This window comes from Montipora capricornis, chromosome 5 (genome assembly GCF_036669925.1).
Source record: "Montipora capricornis isolate CH-2021 chromosome 5, ASM3666992v2, whole genome shotgun sequence".
NCBI lineage: Eukaryota > Metazoa > Cnidaria > Anthozoa > Scleractinia > Acroporidae > Montipora > Montipora capricornis.
The window spans coordinates 13,286,263-13,310,427 of NC_090887.1; the positions used below are offsets into that span (position 1 = coordinate 13,286,263).

At 39.8% G+C, this 24,165-nt stretch overlaps 2 protein-coding genes across 8 annotated transcripts in view; one reads left to right on the plus strand and one right to left on the minus strand.

The window, feature by feature from the left end:
* Positions 1–292: 292 nt before the first annotated feature.
* On the plus strand, positions 293–23,207 carry LOC138049556 (fibroblast growth factor 22-like). 6 transcript variants are annotated; one of them, XM_068895880.1, is made up of 6 exons: positions 10,272–10,402; positions 10,908–11,596; positions 15,595–15,758; positions 18,656–18,917; positions 19,782–19,891; positions 21,580–23,207. In XM_068895880.1, the coding sequence occupies exons 3-6, from the start codon at positions 15,744–15,746 to the stop codon at positions 21,814–21,816; spliced, it is 624 nt and encodes a 207-aa protein (XP_068751981.1). In that variant the 5' UTR covers positions 10,272–10,402; positions 10,908–11,596; positions 15,595–15,743; the 3' UTR covers positions 21,817–23,207. The 6 variants fall into 6 exon arrangements, with proteins under 6 accessions (XP_068751983.1, XP_068751986.1, XP_068751981.1 ...); XM_068895884.1 differs by having other exon boundaries at positions 10,908–11,062; XM_068895882.1 differs by lacking the exons at positions 10,272–10,402; positions 10,908–11,596 and adding an exon at positions 293–617.
* A 151-nt stretch (positions 23,208–23,358) lies between these two features.
* The window catches only part of LOC138049555 (phospholipase DDHD1-like), a 20,484-nt gene continuing 19,677 nt past the window's right edge, over positions 23,359–24,165 (minus strand). For both annotated transcript variants that reach the window (XM_068895879.1, XM_068895878.1), the window contains exon 12: positions 23,359–24,165. This exon is cut by the window's right edge and continues 785 nt beyond it. The gene's annotated coding sequence lies outside the window, so the exon portion shown is untranslated.

Below are 24,165 nucleotides of genomic sequence, written 5' to 3' on the forward strand. Positions count from 1 at the left end.
AACGTCAATTATTCGTGTTCCGCCAAGAGAAAAGACAAAAGACACTATGGCAACATTTTTACCGAAACTACTGAATGATTGCAATCACGTCTCTGCGATAGAGTTTACAAATTGCAAGGAATAAGCTTGTGTATTGAGACAGACTTGCCAAAAACAGTGTTAATGCTGTTGTAGCTTATCCAGTGTGTCGCACGATCCGACGTCAATAAGCAATCAGTAAATTAAAATTGATACCGTGAAAAGAAGAAAGTAGCTGCAATATTAGTTCCACACCACTGCAACATTCGACAATAAAAAACCCCTAAAAAAATCACTTCGCCGACCTGGTGACGGTCATAGTTCGCTTCACTAGTCGCCATGCCAAACAAAATGTGTTTATCATTTGCCGAGTTTTTAGTCCATGTTTCGCAGGCAAGGAGGCTCGAGTCAGAAAGTGCAGAAACTGAAGCCAGAGATTTTAACTTTCTCTTGAGGAAAACAGTTTGATCTCTGAGCCTTCGAAGGTGGTGGACGCAAATTATACATCGAAGGAAGAAATTTCGTTGGATAAATTCAGATTTAGTGGAGTCTTTGCCATATCACACAGCAGAACGCCAGCACAGGGACAGGACAAGGTGGTAAGTAAAGCTAACAACAACACAATTCTAGCAGCCAGCAGCTAATATGGGTCGATAGAGAGTTACATATTGTTTACTTTTCGCCCACACTTATTAGTCATGTAACAACCGAGTTGTTAAACCAGGCTATTTGTTAAATCTTTTTAAAATATTAATTCGAGTGTGGAAAGAGCCGATATTGTAACATTTGAAATGAAATGAAAGGCAAAGGTAGGGCGAATAATAGATGAAAGTTATTCACTGTCAATTTAACAGTTCATTTTTAAGAAGCCTGAAAAATTGAGCCCTAAAAACAAAGAAACACCCACATGCCCACCGGAACAATTGATAGTTTTACAAAGTTTACGACGGAAGTCGGTTTCCTTGAGCGTCCGCATTTTTATGACGTCATATGATCTCACGGAAGCGCAATGGCGAGTATCGCGGCCTTATTTTCCCCCCAGTCGCCTCAGGACCGGCACTTCTGTTTCTTTAAAAATAACCAAAACGAAGTTCACGTAACTGATCGTCTTCTCCTAAATCTTCTCGTGGTTAATAAAAGCTATGTGTAAGCAAATGTAACCAATTGATGTGTATTGGTAACGTAACATGGGTGACCCATTCCTCTTCGAAGAGAACGACCTCTTGTCATGTTACAAGGTGAAATTTCACCGCTGCTACTAAAAATATACGCCGTAAAGCTGGCTGAAAAACAGTGCAAAACGCTTCATACTGCTTTAAATGTGCATAAACATGGAACTATTAGAAAACGTTCGAACTCGTGCCGTTACTAACTTGCAGAAGAGTGAATTGATTCAATTCACATAAAACTTAGTGTCGGCTTGAAAACAAGCTTCGCACCTCAATGCCATTTTAAGTGTGCCTCACATTCTCTGTTACAAAATGACAACATAGATTACGAGTCAACTAAAGTCAAAAAATGGGCTCTTTTATAAATTCATCGACCAATGATGAACTGGATTAAGGTACAAGTACTGTTGGAAAAAGATGGCATGTTTGATTTATATCACGACACCAATCAGTTGAAAACCCTGTTTGAACCTTCTGGGATCACCAAATGGCGACACAGCATGGTAAATACTAAGGGATATTTCACGAGACGATATCTTGTCATCAGGTACAAATAAAATAAACGCTTCAGTTGCAAACGATAATAAATGACAAAATCAAGGATAGTTATCTTTGCGACCATAAATCAAGCCTTCATAGTTCAACAAATGTCTTCTCCGTTCAATACTTGGACCCCTCTCATCATGATCAAAAAAGCTAATAAGCCTATTCGGGGGCGTAGCCAGGATTTCTAGGGGGGGGGGGGTTCCAAATTGGTTCCAACGAAAACAGTTGGTCTAAAATCCTTACATTACGTACATATAAGACTCTGGCGTTTACGCTACGTAAACAGAAGACGCCTTGGTTGCCGTTGAGCGAACGTGTTTATCACTTCCTCGGTATTTATGTCTCGGTGGTAATTGATGTTCATCAACGCCAGCCCAGACTCTCGCTCGCTTAACATGGTCGACCTCAGGTATGTTTTTAACCTTCTTAGTATACAGAATGAGCGTTCACATTCAGCTGACGTTATCGGCAACGTGCACAAAATGCGGATAAAGGTGTGGATATTAGGAAAGAACTCTCGATCGCATGCTGCGAGTGTCTGAACTGCACTGGTGGGAAGGTCGGCATCCTCAGTGCTGCACCACTTTCTCTTCCATCGCAGGAGCTCAACCACATGAGGAGAAGGAAGGTCGTTCTCATAAAACTCCAGCGCTGCTTCAATGTCAGGATTTCTGTCTCATGTCTCCGAATATGGAAGTGAAACGCGAATATATACCACAATGACGTTCACTGTACTTATTGTAAGCACAGAACAAAACGAAGAATTTCAGGAATCGAGAAGACATTGCACTCTTGCTGGGATAAAATCACTGTTAAAATTAGGAGAGGGGGTTCCTTGCGCGAGAGGGGGGGTTCCGGAACCCCTGGAACCCTCCCCTGGCTACGCCCCTGCTATTTCTAGCCTCGCTACGACAGGCAAATTTCAAAAGAATTTTTGTTTCAAAATGAGGACTGCAGGTCTAATTAACATAAATACAAACGAATGTAAAGGTGATCGCCATTTCTGAAAGTGGTGTATGGATGAGAGGTATCACAAGGGGTGATCAGGATTGGAGCGTTGCTGAAAGTACTCGTCTTCATCATTCCATCTATTCCATCTATGTGTCCTGGCATTGATTTCCGATTGGTGTATGTGGAGTGAGTCAGTTGGTTGTCTACACTTTTTGCGAGGTTTTCCCCCTATAATCCTTTTTTATCTTTACCAAAAAAAAAAAAAAAAAAAAAAAAACAACCTTTGATTAGATTTACAATAATTTGTTTTGCAGTCACCCTAAGTTGTGAGTGAATTCCTAGGGTAAGACCTGGCTACAAATATTGAGACTTAAACAAAGTGATTTTGGACCTTTAAATCAAACCAAGATTCTTGAAAGTCCACAACAATTTACGTACCCCTCTCAAAAATCAAACTGCTCGAATTTTCAAAGTTTCGCTGCAACGCTGAGAAACCTTCCACGTGATAACTTTAGACTTGTTTGTGTCGCGAGCCACATAACTTGAAGTTAATTTAATTAGCAGAGAAGCCCAGGCTGAATTACTTAACTCGTGGAAATTGATGAAAATCGACACAAATGGTCAGGCCTCATTTCATTCACTCGTGTGCCGGGTGAGATCGCTAATGGACTGATAGCGGCTGCCAGCGGCGCCTATATATGCTGATGTCAGATCTCACTCATAGTTCGATTTCTTGTAAAGTGCATTTGAATATTTTAATTGAATTTGAGCTATATAAATTCATTTCCATTACCATTTATATGGACAAAGTCTTCGAAACTTTACCGGGGCAGCACCAAGTCTGTCTGCCCATAGGTCCTTAAATTCCTTACCCACAAACGGATTTAAAGGTTTCAACGAGGCCATGGAAATTTCAAGTGGCTCTCTTGAGACTCAGCTCTTACTCGTGTGCCATGTGTTTTAATTCGTCCGAAGTGCAACATTTCCATATAGACTGAGAAAGCGAACTGCCGTTTAGTCGGATACGATCTAGTGTGCTGGAATGCATCGCCTACCCAGCGAACAGAATATTTTGACTCTGAAAGAAATCTAGAAATCGGCTGTCTAGACTCGGACAATTAAATCCCTGCTGGAAAGACTGAAGCCCTTAACAATGGCTTTGCAAGCTCATGTGAGAGGAGATCCCCAACAACAGCAGGTTCCTGACATATCCAGCTGCGTTTTATGAACTTGTTCCGCAAGTGATCTAGTCATCAAGGATGCCGCATCAAAATGTTCCAACTCGAAAATCTGTTTCCTAAGGCCAGCGAATTAGAAAATTAAAGTCGACGTGTCGCAAACTCATTTTCTCAGACAGACCAACGGCAGCTCCAAATGACTCATTACTTGTACCACACGATCCGCACATTTTCAACACTTCAGCCCCGAAAGGGGACAACCGCTAAGAATTAAGGTCATTTTTTATGCACTTGACAGTTGAAGTCTCCTTGTGCAGCCTGATTTAGTTTCTCCAGATTTCCTTCTTAAATTGTGCACTGTACGACAACTTGTGCGGCGGAGCGATTCCTGGGAAGGCATGCCAGCATATCAGGTTAGTTGCGAAGAATACTTTTTAATTGTCTTGAGTTTTCGTGAAGTACATTCTCTGGAGTTTAAAAGGATTGATGTGCGTGGACTGTTACATCGCGGCTAAGTGATTAAACAAAAGCTCATTGACGGATAAACAACTGTCCCACGAACACTGAGGAGCTCTCCGTTCATCCAGTGCAGTGTATTTACGATAACATTTACATATCGTTAATAAGAACAGAATATTTCCTTCAGCTACATATCGATAAAGGGGCCATTGGACTGTGGAGAATGCGAGATGGCGCATTGTTCGATGCAGTTGGCTGTGTAAAATTTGCAGCATGTTCTAACAGACTACGTGCAACTAAGCAAAATTTGCATGCATTTCAAGAACGATCTCGATATGAGGTTAAATGTGCTCAGGTTGTGTAATACTTTTTTTTTACAATTGGCAATTATTCAACTAAATTTAGGCGAGAGCGAAACCACGAATTCATGTATACCATAAAATTCGTTCTCAGCGAATAAGGTCACCATCTTTTTATAATGTCTGCTATATGAAAACTCTTCCGCAAACCCGGCGAGAAATGCATTTCATGGTAGGCGTTAACTAGGAAACAGTTCATAGACTTCTGCACACGTTGAGAGGAAGCGCGAAGGATCAGTTACACAAAATGCCAGACATTTATACAATTTATAAACAACAGATAACTCAGCCGCTATTATCTTTGTCTTAAAGAGTCTCTGCCATCATCCTTCAAATTAAAGCAACTTGCCCAGCGATCAGGGCGCTGTACTTTCTATGCGGATGTTCCGGGTTCGAATCTCGCTCGTTCTGACCACCAAATAGCTTTGTCGCCGGTGATCGAATTCAACTCCCTTTATGCTTCCGTAATTAGCCAACTGGATGTCTACTTGCAGTAACTGCCGTAAGCAATGGTTTACTGGGTTTTCTTGTCCTGATATCCGACCACACGGACATTCAGAAACTTGGGTCCCAAAGTTTTTCGCTTTTTCTAACTTCTGAAGTGCCAAAGAATCGACACGGACAAATTAAAAATTCATTACAAAAAGGTAATCAATTCTTCCCTGGCTATTTCAAGAAACCGCGTATTTACAGATTCAGTCAGTTCAATATTACGACGGTGTTATGATAGCAGATACACTGTTTTGTTCTCTTTCCGAAAAGGAAATAAATACTGCATTTCTCGGCGCTGTTGTCCAAAACCTCATGAATTAGTAATACATTCTGTTGAAAAGACTAATGCGCCGATCAAATCGAAACTTCAACTTCCTTTTCCCCCCTAATCCGGGAAAAGCCCGGGCATTTAACCATCTTCTGTGCCCGGGTAGAGGGGACTTTGACCTTTGCCTGCGTGGTGTGGGGAACATTGAACCGAAAATGTCAGGATTTTGTTTTTGGGCGCCGAAGTCGCTAACAGCTATAAAATACGTGTTTGGACGAGATGGAAGAGTTTGAAGGAAGAGATATAGCATTTGTTAGCGATTGGCTTACAAAAAACATCTTCAAAAGGCGTCTTCAAATGAGTTTTGGTTGCGTAATTCCTCTTTGTCATGTCATGTCCCACCAGTTCATTAGTAAAGCTCTGGGCCCGGTTGTTCAAAAGCTGATTAACACTAATCCGAGATTAAAAATTAACCAAGGAGTATACTTCTCGACTTCCAAATGTTGTTTAACACTGATATTCGGGAAAACTTTGCAGTAGAAGTCAATCTTAAAATAAAAAACAAGCAAAAGAAACTTGCACCAAAAAGTTGAAAACATGAAACGAATTTTTACGCTAATCCTGGATTAACTTAATCGGCTTTCGAACAACCGGGCCCTGAAAACTGTACGTTACTGTTAGAGGTAATCAACCGACACTAAAAAAAATTAAAATACATGCAGTCGTAAGCGCTTTAGGCTCTGTTGTTGATAAGTATACAGTTCCCTCGTTAAACAACCTTTGCCGTGTTTCGGAGCTTATACTTGCTTATTGACATTGTCCGACTAATTAATTCAATTTTCAAGTTACTTTTAATAGGTTCAATATTAAAGTTCTGTTTTTGTAGTAACTCAAGTCTGGTAAAAACGGCATCATCACGCAAAGGGTCACGAAACATGTGTTAGCATGTTTATACACAAGTTTTATTAGGACGACAGGAGCCGGTCTTGTTCTTTGGTAGGGTATGACAGACAAATCCGACGATAGCGTAGGGTATTTGAACACCATTTTGCCCGAGGGGGCGAGAATTTGAAGTTTGAAGTTTCGAGTTGATCGGCGCATAAGGCAGGCATTCCACTGAGTATAGTTTTACTAATCTGCGGTCAAGTATTTTTTTAATCTGTTGTTATCACATACGAGAAGCCGATAGTTTTTAAAAAGGAAGCGAAAAGAACGCGACCAGGAAATGAAATGTAATCCACGGGTCACGAACCAACATACTTTAGGTTCTTATACACCGGGGGTAATCGTTGATTGTGAAGTGAGTTCGTTGGGAGAACTTTGGAGGTTGGAATCACTAGACGAGCTGAGATGCCATAGAAAACGATGCATTTATGTAAACAATGCCAATCGAAAGTATTAATATGCGAGACTTGTACAATGTGGCTAAAAATATAAAGGTTAGCATAAAGAGATGATGACGTCACAAAATACTAAGTTTATAAATACTGAAATTGTCCGAGAGACAATCACGAGTGCGCGATCGTCATTTGCGCTCAGGACGCATGCACGTATGACTTGTCAAAGATTTCCAATAACACTTCGCACACTGTTGTAACATGTCAAGGAGATGATAAAAATATAACAAAAAAAGGGGGGGGGGGGGGCAGGGGCGGGGCCACCGTGTTTGCTTCCATGGTACGACGCTGACGAAAACGGCTTTTAAAGCCACTTTACAATTGCCGTGCATCCCTAATGTTGAACAAATTTGGCTCGATTTTATCAATATAATCCATGACATAACACAGAACCTGGTGGCAATCTATGGTGAATTCACGCACGTACCTGAAAAATCTATTTTAATGCCTTTGTAAGAACTTGAAAATTCAAAATAGATATAACTTGAATGTAAGCTGTTCGATTCGTAATGGCTCCTTCCGTACAATTTTATGAAATTGCTAAAAAAACCTGGCGACAGATTTTTGCTTATTTTTTTACTACTCCATGAAGACATAGTTCTCAGCAAAAATATGAAATAAACTAGTAATAGTTTTCAGTACACCTGCCCCCGCCTAAGAGAATGATGGATGGCAGTTGAAGCGTTTTCCAATTATTAGAGAGCTTTAGATTCTAGGACGAGAACGACTACGAATACGAGATTTTCTCATAGAACAACAGTGAGTGTGCGCAAAGCAGCGTCATTTTGGCGCAAAAAACGTGATATCGTCATCATTTTAGTACGAGGTTTTGCAAAAATGTCGTCGTGTTAAAACAAGTCAACAACACGGTAGCAGTTCTGGCATTTTTTGATCAGCAAAAAGGCTCAGTTACCAGCAAGAAGAATAACTGAGCAACCTATACTGGTAATAAAGAGTCAGATCAATCGTAGGGGTTATAAATTTTCTAAGCACTTTCGCTAAAAAGGGCAGTCAAAACTCGTACTCGTTCTCGTCTTAGAATCTTAAGGTCCCTAATATGTGCTGCACATTGTGATGTCTTCATATTATGCTACATGAAATTCGGTACCCAACGTCAATTTTCGGAAAATATCTGTTCGCAACACGATTTGAGATCTAGAATTTTCGAAACATTTGTTGTAAAATTTCTTGCTTGTCTGCCTGTCCTAGGATTTTCGAACATATAAAAAATTGTATAATTGCCCATTTTTAATGGGTTTGTACCCTAAAAAGCTAACCTAGAGCCTTTTTTATGGCTGCAATTTTTTAAAAGGCAAGTTTTGATCCCTATAATTTCGGGTCACTAGACTTTCAGTTAGGAAATCCGAAGAGATGAAAATTTTTTAGGGGATAAAAATATGCCTATATCTACCGTTTAAATACTAAAATACGTTTAACAATGCTATGTTTAGTGGTTTTGAACTATATTCTCGTTGGGTGCCCCTGACTGAGATGCAAAGAAAGGATGGGCAACAACAAACAGCATTTATTTTCAATTTCCATCAACGTTTATTTGATACGCTATCAATTAAAATTACACTATCAATGAAAATCCGCCATTTTATCAATGTGCGCGAGCTGATGCACGCAAGAAATTATGCCCAGTAGGGTTGCGCAATGCAAAACCAGGGAATCACCTTAACTTTACGGTTAACTGTCTGTATCGGTGTTGAAGCATACGAAATGTTTAGTAAGATGTCATTTTAAATGATGTGTTTGTATCTCATGATTGTCAACACTTCTTGTGTGTTATTCCTTCTGAGGCTTAAAGAGCGATTGGTAAATATCATGGTGTCATTTTCACATGATGACCGCCATGTAGAAGAGAATAGGATGGGTGCTGGTCACGTGGACTTATGAATGTCCGTCAAGTTGAAATTCGCCATCTGTCCTCGCTCGTTAGTTCTTTTCCTGCACAGACATACATGCACATGGAACCCCGATAATACGACCACCTTCTGGCCATGGAAATTTGGTCGTATTAACGGGGTAGGGTCAAATTATGATGCAAAATGCTCTTAAACTACATTCTACTACAGTACATGAATACCTTTAATCCGCTAAAAATCAACCTTTTCGCAGTTAATTAACAACCTCACAACCGCAATTCAATGCACCTGAACAATGTAACGGCAAACGAAACCGAGTAATGGAAGCAAAAGCACAAGTTTAAGTTGTTGGGAAAGCCGTTAATCGTGGGGGAGGATACGGGATGGAAATCCCATGCGTTTAGAAGTTTACTGGACAGCCAAGAAACGTTGATATGCTTAACCAATTATTAGAATAACCGATCTGTGAGAAAAGAACAGGAAAGAAAAGCCACAGTGGAAGGCAGCAGAAACAAGAAGGCAAAATAACTTTGTGAGCCTCGAAATGCTGGAAAGTTAAGTCTACCAGATCTTTTGTAGTGCTGTATTAAAAAAAATGCATCCTTCACTGGGTACTGAACACTGCAATTTACCGGATGTCATGCTAACCACTAACACCTTTGGCTAAAAAACATTAAATGAAATATTAATCCGTTATTGTTTGTCACATTGTGTCTGTTTTCGTTCAGCAGCCCCACCAAGCATTTTGACCGGTCGTATTAACTGGGTAATGTTATAAAGAAAATAACGACTGAGGACTCCAAAAAGTGGTCGTTGGTCGTAATAAAGGGATGGTCGGATTTTCAGATAAGAAAATGAGTGGGCTTTTGTTCGGTCCGCAAAAAAGTGGTCGTAATAACGGGGTGGTCGAATGGTGGGGGTTCCACTGTACTAGCAAAATAAAACAGGACCTCGTTTATGTGAAATGTTTTTTTGCATATCATATAATACGAATGGAAAAGGCCGGAAAGTGCGTGAGCCTTAGACCTACTTCTTCGGTTGCCGTTCGCAGGGGAGAGTAAAAGCTATTAGGCTAAGGTTTTTCATTAAGATTCTCTTCACATAAGAACCCTTCATAGGTCAACATTTCAAGCTAGCCTGCGAGCAAGCTCTCTAAGAGTTTGTCCTTCCAAATGCCTGGTCTGTACGGTCAGGTCTGTCAAATGGAAGCGTCCTTAGCACACCGCACAACTTTAAGAATATGTTAAGAACGTGTTCAGGCTCAAATCGTAAAAAACAAATAAGAAATCCCAGCCTCAACCCTAAATTAGACGTCCTTATAAAAAGAGTGCATGTTCTCCCAAACACCGGAATTACCGAAATTCAAATCCTTCCGCTATCTCAGGCCTTGATGAGTAGTGACGGGTAAATTGCGCACAGAAATTCGGTGATACGCATCTAATAAATCTCTCGTCACTCTGAAAGTAATGGGGATCTTGATTGACGATTAACATATGGCTGGCATGTTCACCTTTTCCGCTATTTAAAAATAAGTTTACAATCTTGAATGCACTTTTCATGTAACTCGTTCTGTTCAGCGAACACTTGTGCGATGAAAATTTAGGCGCGAGAGATCAATATATGTTTAAATATTTTCCATAGACGATCACCTTAATTCATACGTCTCACAAAAGGAGGAGATCAGTCAAACGTGAGAGGTAAAGTGTACGCTTTATTTTGTCTCTCTATTCTTGGGATCCCTGCCCATGAATGGCACCGACCACATCACGTTTCGGAAAGAAATATATGTAACCTATCACCTCTTCCTTTCAGCAAAAAATTGCCTCGAAGGACAGCAATCCAAAGAAATGGACTGCTAAGTGTTTTAACAACTGACTGTTTAAAGAGGTTTGAAAACTTTTTGGAAAGCAACTGAAAGTTTTCAATAGAATGTTAAGGTAAAAAGGCCTTACTAAATCCTTTCCACATTAAAGAAGATCATCACCATAGGCCACTCGGTTTCTAGTCCGATTCGTTTTAAAATAGACTTCGTCCACGTTATTGAGGAAGTTGTGATTTCAAACAATTGTGATGTGAAATGAGATTTTAAACTTTTTGCTATGGTGCATTAGGCGCCTCATTGTAACTAGAAAACTATTAGGCGATTAATATATTAATTGGTTCTTGAAAACAGCTTGTATTGATAACTTTTACTTTTTTTAGTTTGAACACTTTATCCTCGACGAGTGGACCGTACAAGGGTTTCTCGAAAACTCTTTCAGATGCAAAGACCTAGATTCTTTCCACAAACGGCACAACGAAAAACGATTTTCCGCGGGATTTGAGAGTTACAAAAAGGCTCAAAAAAGATTTCTGTGGTAAGGAATACCCTCAGAGGTCAAGCTATATGTTGATCCTGTGATACAAAATCTCTCTCCGAAATATCTGGGGAAATCACGATAACAGACCATAAAGATAAATATTTGTATTGGCCACCCAAGCTGGGCCTACTAAGACACTGTTTATTAAGATCGATGTAATAACAATTACCGGCTTTCTGGCAACACAACAAGCCACAATGCAAAGTCGTTCCTCGCATTTTATACATTCAATGGAATGATTGTTTGACGTACCGACAAACTTATTTCCGTTACAAATGTGTAGATGACCTCTCTTAATGTAAATTGTGAAATCCTATTAATTAAGCCAAATCACTTTTACAAAACTCTCTCACAATAATTTTCTTACCTTAACTAAATTAAATGCAAGCAAACACTGCCAAACAAATCATTGGAAATAAGAACGCTGAGCAGTTACCTGACGAAGAAGAGCATAGAACTAACGTGAGGAAGGACTCAGTGACGAGAACAACTCTGAGAGAAAGTGCTGCTCTGAAGTCACACCTTAAAATGGTTAGAATCTTATGACCTCTATGATTTAGAAGATTGGGTTTGGATTTATGTAGACTACGTAGGACTATGTGGGACTTACGTATGACAATGTAGGACTCTGTAGGACTTATGTAGGACAATGTAAGACAATGTAGGACAATATGAGACGTATGTAGGACAACGTGGGACTTCAGTCACAACCCACAAACTACTCGCAAAGTGTAGAGTACGGGGTGTTTCCGGTCTTGGGGTTTGTCCTAGTCCGTTCTTTACCAAATGTGACTGGTATGGCGTGATATTCTACAAGTACTTAGATGAATGAGGAAACATTGGCAAAAACAGCTTTGTCGAGAGCTGGAAATAAAAGATACGGGGGTACTGTGACGAGAAGAATCGAAAACAAGGTGATATTTCAGTCGTAGCTTGCAGTTTGTGAAGCTGCGTTTAGACAACAATTCAAATCAACGCAACGGCTTTTAAGGACCCAACTAAATGCGAAGAGTGTCGGTCGAAGTTGAATTCGAGACATTTTGTGGAAAGAGCGAGTTTCGAACCTGGAATATTCGCATACAGATCCCGGGATTTTAACCCGGAATATCCGCATGTGAATCCTGGATTTGACCCCGGAATATCAGCATGCAAATCCCGGGATTTGACTACGGAATATCCCATACAAACCCCACTCACAAACCACTGGACGACGTTCGCCAGCTTCTAATCCATCAACGAATTCAATTCATTGCCAAACCGTCTCGGTCGGTGACTGTACACCGCAACTATCTACACACTCTTCTATCTGTATTGTTCACAAGCTAAGAAAGAAAGGGTATCTTAACGTTTTGCTTTCTCGTATGACCGTCTCCCCATTTGTACTTGTCAGCCGTACGAATGTACCGACTGATCATCCTACATTTGTGTACTTATATATCTCGCCTTAGCGTGAAAGCGCGACTGGAGTTGACCTTTTCTTGAGAAACCCCTAACTGCTAACCAACTGCCTCTAGACCTTCTAATCGTGTCAGTTCCGCGGGATGTCCCTCGGGTATCAATCGTGATATAATAAAAAAAAAAAAATAAAAAAAATAAATAAATAAATAATAATAATAATAATAATAATAATAATAATAATAATAATAATAATAATAATAATAATAATAATAATAACAATAATTGTCACACTAATCGCCGTCGCAAGTACAGCAACGACGCAGCTAAACAAGGTCGAACCGAAAGCATACTATGGCGCCTCGGGCTGCCGCTATACGGTCCATGTATGACCTTGGAACACAGCTTACAGCCAGCTGGAATCATCTGTATGCTGGTTTTTGGTGACGCTTTTCGCTCAGTGCTCTGCCCACCCTCCCATACAATTTCAGCGTTTACAGGACGTGTCATCTCGTTCTGGCGCAAATAACCTCGATCTCATGTGATAGTGTTACGGCTTGCCCAAGGGAAGTCAAGTTTTCTACCTTGGATGGGTGACCGTCTCCCCATAATACACAACTACTTTCAAATGCCTCGTAGATGACAAAGCAGAAATCGAACACACCTCACTAATCTTTGATTACTGCTAGTTAAAGAGTATATAATTGTAGGAACATAAATACGAAAACTTTCACTAGAAGCCTAACTCTTCTCGCTCACCCTCTCTTGCCCACCCTCTCTTGCCTCAAAGCATGTTTGAGGCCTTTAGTACAAAATATTGAATCAGTATTTGCTCCAGCAAAACTATCAATGTTCAAGTTTTTTTCACGTGGAGACGTGGCACGGAAATCGTACAAGCACAATAAAAGGTGACTTTGATTAGCCACAACAAAAATTTCTCAGATACTGTACTATTTTAAAGGTTACAATCTATTGTTATCACCTCATTTTGATTGATCGGGATCAACTGAACTTGGTGAGATGTGTGAACAAATAGTTCGCAAAAGTAGCATCAACGACGAATTGAGCGATTGCCCTAATGCTCTTGTCGTTATTGATACTGTCCCACTTGTTTGGGGTATCGAGCGCGTACGGGCTACCGGCTCCGTCGCCAAAATAGTCGCTCGATATCCCGCTCGCACGCTAAAAACGTTGAAAAAAAACATCTAGCACTCCTGCTGGTTGTTAAAAAAAAAAAAAAAAAAAAAAGATTTCGAGCATAACTTTCCAGCACGACGTCCTACCAAACTACTCCCTCCCCCCCCCCCCCCCTCAACAATTCCAATGGTGCATATTCAGAGTTTCAGACCGAAGTACAGTATCTAGTAGTTCAAGACATATGATTTAAGTCCATTGCATATAAACCGGGTATTTTTTCACGATCTGAGACAGGCACTCGCTTCAACGAACGAAGGTACTACTCATGTAGCAATGGTAATAGTTTTGTTGTTCAATACTAAAGAATATTGAACAGCAGCTAAATATTTCCGGAGTAAAATTAAAAGGCCAAAACTACTTGAAGGAGATATTGCCATCTCGCAGCCTATCAACGTCATCAGTTGATACTTTGATAAGACTTTCATTTCTTCTTCGAATTCAGTTCCGCAATTAAAAATGCCCGTGTCGTTATTTTTACGATCTCCCACGCTGGAAAAAGCCTCTAATATTAATAAATTCGAGAGAGCATATTACTTACATCTTATTCAGTGGAGTAGCCATTCATTTTAAATAATTCGAATCAAGCCGGCCGTCTTCACATTAAAAAGAATTCAAGACTCGTTTGTTTGTGGTCAGTTCCAGGAACTCCAGAAGGCGCTGTTTCCTCTTCGCTGCAATTCTAGAAAAGTATTGCTTGCAAATCAAGCAAAAGTAAGATTTTACCTTGGCAACTAATGAACAAACTATGAACTTGAATTACGGTGCTCCCAAACCGCCTGTCTTTCGAAAAGCCGACAGTCCATTCACTTGCACAATGATTTGGCCACTTTGTTAGTACAACGCCGAGACCGACTCAGTTGCCATTGGGCCCGCTACAATTGAATATCAAAAGATAGAACGCCGACAAGCAAAATTGTGAAATGTTAACTGAGTCCGCTAATTATCAAAAGCAAACCATGCCTTTGCCGCAAAAGCCCGATATATTAGTCGGGGTCAGATTTGGGTGTTTACAATGGTAAAAAGCATTAATCGTGCTAAAGCATGACAACAAACTTTACAATGATCTCCATCAACCAGATCGATTCATGTAGTTTTATCTCAAAACTTTGCATTCATCGTACCGCCGTCTCCATCACAAGAAGCAGAAAAAACCGGTCGCGTTCAGAAACTACTGCACTATTTTTAAAACTCACCTCTGACCCAAAAATTCTAGTTTTAAACGGCCTCCCTGTTCCCACTTTACACAGCTTCGACCTGTCTTAGGCATTTGGCGAACAGACGAAGCACCTTTTCACCTACGAGTAAAAGACTGCTGCTTACAACCGATCTATTCGCACCAAATATAGAGGAATGCTCTGATCAGCTAAAGTCTTATGCGATCGGATTCGACAAAACCGAGCGTCCACGTCAGTTAAATGGTCGGAAGAAAGACCTCGAGGTTGGTAACGCAAAAAAAAAAAAGATGTCCCTAAAGGAAATTGACGAGTCAGTATAAACTTGTCACTTAAATGCTAATAGGGTTGCTAAATGTTCATAATCAATTAACAATACTAATTGTTTTCCTTTGTTGAGCAAAACAACTTGAAATATTGACTTAAACTATTTATCTTCGATGCGATTGCTTTTTCTAGTCTGTTGACAACGTTTTGGCTTCGATGAGCATTTATAAACTGTTAAGTTAACCAATTTTGCCGACCGCATAATGCATAGGTGCATGGGTGTTAGAACAAACATTGCTTTATTCTGCAGACACAGCTAAACAACAATGCAATTCTCACTTTGCGGCACAGCAAAGAATTTTTAAGTGTTCTTTATAGACGTAAAAAAACGGGATGCTGATGTAAGACCTCTTCCCACGGTGGAAGTCTTAAAAGACACGCAAATAATAGCATTGAGAGCGTTGGGATATCTCAAATATTTTCCTTTATTTTCAACAGGAAAATTCTAAAAGCTAGGTTACACCCTAACAAAGCAATGGAGGACTATATAAGACAATGGAAGCGAACTGATCAACTCAATTCGCACGAGGAAAAAGTTCTGTAAAGTATACGACGCTACTGAGAGAACACAAATCTTGACGAAACACATGGGGATGAAAATGGTAAGTCTTCGAATTTGACTTTTAAAATGGCTCAAATTGTATATCGCTCTAATGAACGATTGCTCTTTGAATTTAGGCAAAAAGTACCCAAGAGGGATAGATCTTTTTTGACGAGAAAGGTCAAAATATCGCACACGTATCCCATTTTCTTTAACTTAACAGTTACAAAATCATTATATTGGTTGTCTAGAGTTTCCTTCATTTAATATAGATGCAAATCAACTTTTTTGTCTGGAAGTTTGTCTTAGTGTTAGTTGTAAAATTGGAAGAAACATTTCATTACCAAGAACATTAAAAAACAAATCTTCAAATCTACAAAGGAAACAAACACTAACGCCACCTACCGCTTTTATAAATGCTGTTTTCTTTCAATTTAATAGTCGGTAAACTATATCGATGTTGTTAGAATATGAGATAGTGAACTTTTGACAGTTACACGAATAATCATCGGGCCAAAGTTGTTCGGGGGTGGATAGAGCTATCCACTGGATAACTCAATTGGTTTTGCAAGTGTTTATCCGCTGGGTAGTGATTTATCCGGTAGATAGCGTTATCGCCCTTTCGACTGAACAATCAAGGCCAGACAGATTTGGCAACGCGTTCACGGAAAACGGAAAACGCCAGCGGGCTGAAAATTGCAGCTTGCCAAAAATCAAAAAAGCTTGTTTGGTTTCTCAGTTGCATTTTAGCTACAGACATTGAGCAGCTTCTTAAAATAAGGAGACTATGAAGTGAGAACATACAAGTCAATTTTCATGCTTTCAAGACAAACAGCAGCCTTCGGTTTTCCGTTTTAGTGACGTTTCCGTTCCACTCAGCGTCTTGCGGAAAACTGAATATCCAAAAGCATGAGGAAGGTTTCAAGGGTACAAAAGTCGGACCGGACTCGCTCACCTCGGATCGAGCGAAAAACGGTTTTGTATGCCAAAACTATTCGACCTTTGCGCCGATTTAACCAAGGTTAGCTTAAAGATTAGGGCTAGGGAAATTTCTCGACGCCTTATCATTTTTTTAACGTCGATCCGAGATGAGCGATCGGACCCGGTTCGACGTTTGTACATGCCTAAAAGCATAAGCTCATTTAAAGTTAAATTTAATAACTAAGGCCACGGTTTACATAAATTATGTAATGTCCATTACGTTTAGACGAGTTTGCCTTAGATACTAGTAAATGCCTTTTCCTTTGCTCGATACTGCAGCCTCTATGCGACTGGATTGGCCAAAACGAAAATTAATCGCACAGTTTTTCAAACGTCGAGTTAACTCACACTTTATCTTTTGAAGGCAAATTTAAAAAAACCGGACGATTTACTTTCAAAAACGTTTTCAAAAATACAGACAAGTTTACCATTGAACCGAGACAAAAAAATTACTTCGGTGTTCAGATCAGTTAATAAAGAAAATGTAAGCTTGTCTGAAATACTGTTGATATCTCGGCTAGACCGTGAGATGATAAAGAAAAAAATGTACTTTGTACGTGCTCGGGTGTATATCACAGATTTCAACGTGACGAAAGATGGATGAGGTGATTTTCTTCCTTGGGTAACCGTCAGTTGGTTTAAAAAACATTGCATATTATTAATCATTGAAAATTCTTCCCCATTTTCTGACTGTCTTGGATTCCTCGCATAGATGCAATGCTACTACTCCCTCTGAAGAAGACCTTCGTCGTATTTCCGTTGTCACAAAATTCCGTTTTTTCGAACCCAGTGTTTTAAGGTCTTTCAAGTATTGCGGTCCTTTCGTACCATAGGTTTTTCTTGACAGAGTTAAAAATTGGGCCGTTTTGCCCCAAATTCAAAATGGTTATTACTCTTGTGAGATTGTCAGCCATATTGGATTTTGGAAAGTCTTTTCAGTTGATGGCTCGCTTCGCAATGGAATCAAATTGCTAAGTCCTCGCCTATCATTATTTTTTTCTAACTTACGGCCCAGAATTTTTAACCACGAGGCTCAAACTTTACAATTGTTTTCAAGTTTCTATATCATGTGAGCGCTCCGATATCGCTTGGTCTTTTAATGAGAAATCATAAGCGCTCTTCGTTTTTAATCTGTATGTAAGAGCGAGTGAGCCCACAGCAAATTTTGACCTCTGTCGTGACGAATATTGCTGTCGACAAGAGGACAGTCAACGCTAAACCACACTCGATTTTGATATCGGCCACAAGCTAAACCACTTTCACTTCTTTTTTGCCACAATATCAACCTCAAAAAGAATTATTCAAGATCGAGACCAACATCACGTTCAGGAAGTTTAGATCGATTTACGGCGCTTTCTTTCTCTTTCTGGACGGTTGTCACACAGCTAATCATTTCTTCGTCAGGTATATCAAATTTACTAAAAAGATCGAGATTAAAATTTGCATTTCAGTGTGATGTTGTGCATTATTGTCCCGCGTTCAGCATTGTGTGACACGTTGACGTGACACCAATTATAAGAATGGCCAAGATCTCTCAGTGGAAGTTATAGCTTCCCAAGCAGTCGTTTTTTAGGGGAGTCGTATTTCACTTGCTCCCCACGAACGCCTGCTTACCCGAAAGCAACATTCTTTTCCCACAGTTTAGCCAATCAAATTTTACCTATTGAATTCTGGAAGATTACGTCACAAGCAGAACATTCAGGAGTATAACGGACTTCTTTATAAGCATTTCATTAATTTACTATCGTTAGACAACTGGATCGTGATTGGCCAGGAAGGCTCACAGGTTAAACTGTAGTAAAGGAAAAGCAGGCGTTTGTGGCGAGGTAAAATAAGAGTACCTTAAAAACGACAGCCTGGGAGGATGTTACCGCCGAAGACGATCCGCAAACCTTGGGAGGATAAGAATTAAAAAGAAGGTGGTTGCTACTTCAAACAAGCACCGAACTCTTCAAATTGTTGGTTTCATTTTGACAGATACTTCTTGTTGTGGTGATGTTTGTGGTAACGGCAAAATTATCAAGCGCTCATTCCAGCATCAAACCAAAACTCCAAAAAGACAAGCTAGACAGACGATACACGATTTCACCACACCTGAACAACAGAGGAAGCTGTGAGCAAGGACCAACACACAGCAGACTGGCGCACTTGTGGAGTAAATTGAGATTCCATCTAGCGATGCTATTCAATGGTACAGTGCACGGCGTAAACGACTCTTATTGCCAAGAAAACAATCAGTGTAAGTGACTCAGAGTTCTTTCCATTCAATAAGAGATTCTGACGTCATAAATCAATCTCGTCCTCAGGACTTTTCCGCGTCAGGAGTCGGAAAAGGGAGGGGGGAAACTGTCCTTGGAAGGAGGTTCGCCATAAATTGTGAACCGAGAAATAGCATGTCACATGTCGAGAAGTATAAGGATAAAATTGAAAACCTCACGCGACATTTCCTTTTTTACACAAGGTATGTTCTCAACCTTTTCGAATGTAAACTTCTAGGTGTCAGATACAGAACGTTTTGCCACATATCTGTAGTATATCTAAGTCTAAGCACTGGTTTCAAAACGGTTAGCCTTTCGGTGATTGTTTAGTATCTCCGTAAAATACTTTTGAAATTTCAACCTCGTTTGCCTATATCTTAAAGCTAATGGTTAACGTTCGAGTCTGTCATCCTTCTGAATCTTTCCTTTGTTTTCAACTAAAAACTTACAGAAATCAGTTTACTTTCTGTAATTTCACAGCAAAGAGAAAGGTGGTTCGATGGCGGGTATCTAATGCTATCCTGCCAACAAAATATCGCGTTTCTGATTGGTCAATGACGAGTGCATAAATAGGTTATAGAGTGCAATACGGAAGTTGCTATGGAGACAAAGCGATGGATTTATTTTGTTGATTATATAATAAATAAAAAATCGTATGAACTTGCTCGTGCATTTCGTGATTTATGGTCACTCGCGATCTTTTGAAAGTTCTCAAATTGCACTCGCCTATGGCTTGTGCAATTTTCAGAACTTTCAAAACATTACTTAAGAGCTCCTCATTTATCGATTTGCTTCGCACAAATTCTTATTCATATCTTTTCTTCTTCCTAATTTCCTCTTTTTAGGTTTGTTCGAGCTTCAGTCCTGCGCTCCGAGTATAGTAAGAATAAAACACGTCACATCTGGAAGGTTTATAGCCATAAGTAGTATAACTGCCAAGGTCTACACTACACTGGTAAGCTAGAAAAGTTCTTGGAGTGACGCAAGCTTACCTTAACGTGCACCTAACCTCAAAATATTTACTGTAGCAAAAGTTAAATATCATACATATGCTGTATTTACCTTTGCTTCTCTACATTCTACTTTTTAATGTGCCTCATAAGGTATACAAGAGAAAGACGCTGACAATCGTTAGTCAGTTCTTGACGTCACTGAAAGAATAGACCCATACCTCTCACTAGCTCGGCCATGGGACAAATGAATGCCAGCTTTGTTACTCTCTCGTACCTTATTAGGCCTATTAAAAGTAAAATCTAGAGAAGCAAAGGTAAAATATATGAAATTCATCCACTCAGCTGGCTACGATATGCAATGCAAATTTCCATAACAAAAAGAGACGGTGAAAAAGCCTGTCGGTTGAAGGTGGGCCTTTATATGTTTGAAAAAACTTTGACAATGTAAATTAGTTCTTGGCGTCATTGAAGGATAGACCCATGCCTCTCACTAGCTCGGCCGTGGGACAAATGAATGCCAACTTTTTTTACTCTCTCATACCTCATTAGGCCTATTAAAAGCAAACTTAACTGATTAGAGTGTAATGTGAAGTGCTAGGTTTCTACCCCATATGAACCATGTGAGCGTTAGCCCTGCTAATGGAAATGGGCCCACACAAGGACAGAGAAAAACTCTGACCAGGGTGGGAATTGAACCCACGACCTTCGGGTTAGATCACCGTGGGAACTGAAGATGTTAAAGTCACGGTAATGAACATGTACAAGTACAAGGAGGGATTACGTTTTTGCAAACGCTGGCCGTGTAGCACTTATATTTGAACAGACTTAACCGATTAGAGTGCAATGTGAAGTGGGTTCAATTTACACCCTGGTAAGAGCTTTTCTCTGTCCTTGTGTGTGGCCATTTCCATTAGTAGGGCTAACGCTCACATGGTTCATATGGGGTAGAAGCTTAGCACTTCACATTACACTCTAATCAGTTAAGTCTGTTCAAATATAAGTGCTACACGGTCAACGTTTGCAAAAACGTAATCCTTCCTATTCCTATTAAATATATTCCTTCCTATTCCTATTAAATATATGGTACACGTTTCTCTTTCAAAAGAAAATACTTTGAGGTTACGTGCACTGTAAGTATCAAACACATACTTTCGCAAAAATTCTCTATTCTCAGTTTTTACATGACGTCATGTTGGCATTTTTTATCTTTTGATTCTGTTAAGAAAAAAAAACTTGGCTTCTGATCTTAAGTAAGGAAAATCTACTTCCAAACCAGAACATTTTTCATGATCGCTAGCTATCGCTATGTTTGATTAAGTGGTCATGATCCTATGAGGATAAATAAGATCCTGGTCCTTTCATCTTAAATCAACTTTCATCTTAATTAAACTTCTACAAAAATCGTTTGAAGTGAAGACAGAGTTCCTTCAGTTGACGATTAAAATGCTTTTAAAGCACTTTCTTAAATGATTTAAAAAAAACAGTTTTTAGCACTCTTAATTGTTTTATGGAAGACTTGGCAATTAACCTCAAAACGTTTTTTTCTATAGGAGGGAAATAGTCTCACAAGTGAAAAAGAAATTAGGTTCACTGCCAGTATCAATCATGAATACCGTCAGGAGAAATTGGCAACTGAGCTGCGCATGGCTCACAAGAATAACACACCGGTTTTGTTTTCTTTTTTCACCAGAAAAGTCACAAGCACGATACACTGTTGATTCAAGAGCTACTCCCCAATGGATTCACAGTGTTCCACTCAGCGCGAAGGAACAGAGAGGGACAAGAATCAATGTTTTTAGCGCTCAAGAAAAATGGCGCTCCAAAAAACGCTTCAAAAACTTCACAGTCACACAAGTCCGCACACTTTATGGTGATGCTATGCTCTGGAAACGGTGAAACAATGATAGGAAATTCGCGCACTTGCTAGCTATCGATGGTTTGGGAACCGTAACACGAGAAAAGCGCCCGCAGCAAGGAAAACGCACAGAAAACAAAAGCGAGGAGTAAACGACATTGTACGTAACATATATTCAACAACTACAACGCCAACTCCACGAATTATTCAAAAACCGTGGTGCACGTGCGAGACGCGTTTTTGGTTCATTTCCTCCCGTCCGTGCAAAACAACAACTTGGAATGACAAAATTTAAGGATATTCCTTTCATTGGCGTTCTCACAAACCAACTGAAAGCTACTTCGTTCAACTATATTACACGGACAACATCGAGAATTTGGAAATTAACAGTTACAAACTGGGGAATTGTTAATTTACCGTCGTCGCCGCTTATCAAGTGGGAGCTTTTAAGCTCAAAAGCACAATGGACTACGTCTTCGACATTGTAATCTGAAAACATAACCTTGCGTTATTCTAATCATTTCGAAATTATTCAAAGTTGTCCGGACTAGAAAATTTGTGCTTATTTTCCAGGAAAAAAGACTGGTGTAGATGTTGCTTCGTGTTTGGAGAGAGAATTGAAAATGCATGGTTGGGTGCTCGCGTCCTCCAACATAACCTTAAATTTGGATCTTGTCATTTCACGTAGTTGTCAGGCCGAGACCGGCAAAAAAATGTAGAAAAACGTAAAATGGATTTGCGGGGAGTGCAGGGCCATGCGCGCAGAGTCATTGTTTTTGCTTATTAAACCAGCCGTCATTGCTAAAGCTTCTTAAGGCCCGTTCCAAACGCACGCTCCAGTCATGTGCCGAACCTAACCCAATAAAGTTCGACTTATGAACGACTTCGTAGCAACGATTGATTCATACGTCGTACCTGTGGGTCGTAGCAAACTAACGATCAGGTAAGGGCTTGGGTAAGGGCACAACTCCTAAGCTTAGGAAGCTTATAAATTGTCTTAATTTATGCGTTTTGTTCAGCACATGACGATAACGTCGTATGAATCAGCTGCCGCTCCATGGTCACATAATGCGACAGAACCTTCTGAACTTAACGTTGTTTGCCGCCCTAAACCTAACCTGCCGAACCAAATTGATTCAAACCCCGCTTTTCTGCCGTGCTTAACTCAACAGTTAGGTTCGGCACATGACTGGAGAGGCGTTTGGAACGGACATTACTAAACACCGAAACACCGAAACAGAGAAACGAAGCACCAAAACAACATGTATGACCCCACCATACATTGAATACTAACCGACAAAGGTTGGACTGAATCCTAATCTTAATCTCAATGTATTAGGAGCAATAACGTTTTAGGCCTAATTAGGCCTAAAATGATATTTCATCTCAAATCCAACCTTTCTCGGTTAGTATTCAATATATGGTGGGGTCATACATGGTGTTTTGGAGCTTCGTTTCGCTATTTCGTGGTTTAGTAATGCCCGTTTGGAACGGATCTTAAATGCTCTCTAATGAGCACTAGAGCACGCGCGCAAAGCCATTTCGAGCAATACTGCAGACGCGATCTTCACAGTGGCAAGTTCGCATGGGCGCATTCGAAGATTGCACAAGAATATCGTGTATAATATATTTATTTTGTCATTCTGCTAAAACTAGACAGAAAAATACTTCCAAGCTATTCGCTTATAAAAGCATGCGATGTATGTTTATAAAAAAGGAAGATTTATTTATTCTTAAAATTTATAAATAAAAAATAAATAACCCGTTGACGAACCATTTTCAATATTCATGTGAATACAGATTAGAAAAATGGGAACACTTAGTTTTATCGTTATAAAGCAGTCGTTTATAGCGGTTCTTAATTTTCTTAGAACAAAGGAAACACTCACTTTCATCATTATAAAGCAGTCGCTTATAGCGGTTTTTAATTTGCTTCAGTAGATTCTCTTTACCTGTTCGTGCACTTGAGACGAACGCCGAAACTTTGGCGCGAGAGACTGGGGTGAGGCTGGCACGTGAAATAAAATGCAGAATAGCATAACCACATGGAATGCGACGTACGCTGTATCACAGCAACAGATTAATAACTTATTCACCATTATTATGCTAGCTCGATCACTTCTTTGAGAAGGGTAAGCTATAATTTACACCACACATTAAAAACTGAATTTCTGATCTTCAAGTCAAACTACACACATTCATTCTGCATAATTATGCCATTCCGCATACTCATTACGCATTTACCCTTTCTCAAGACGCCTTTTAACCGTCACACCGAAGAGACTAACCATCGAATGTCCATTCAAAAGTGGAAACAGACTTCCATTTTCGAGAGCAACTGAAAACATTTTTGAGTACTTTACCGATTCTGGCCAGCGCCCCTTCTCTCGCTTTCAATCTTTTTTGTTTTGTTCCTATGAC

What these genes read in the sequence shown, in the direction of transcription:
- LOC138049556 (XM_068895882.1), top strand. An exon ending in TTGCCAAGAAAACAATCAGT is followed by an intron (nt 18,918 to 19,781) that starts GTAAGTGACTCA and finishes TCCTCTTTTTAG; the next exon opens with GTTTGTTCGAGCTTCAGTCC. An exon ending in CCAAGGTCTACACTACACTG is followed by an intron (nt 19,892 to 21,579) that starts GTAAGCTAGAAA and finishes TTTTTTCACCAG; the next exon opens with AAAAGTCACAAGCACGATAC.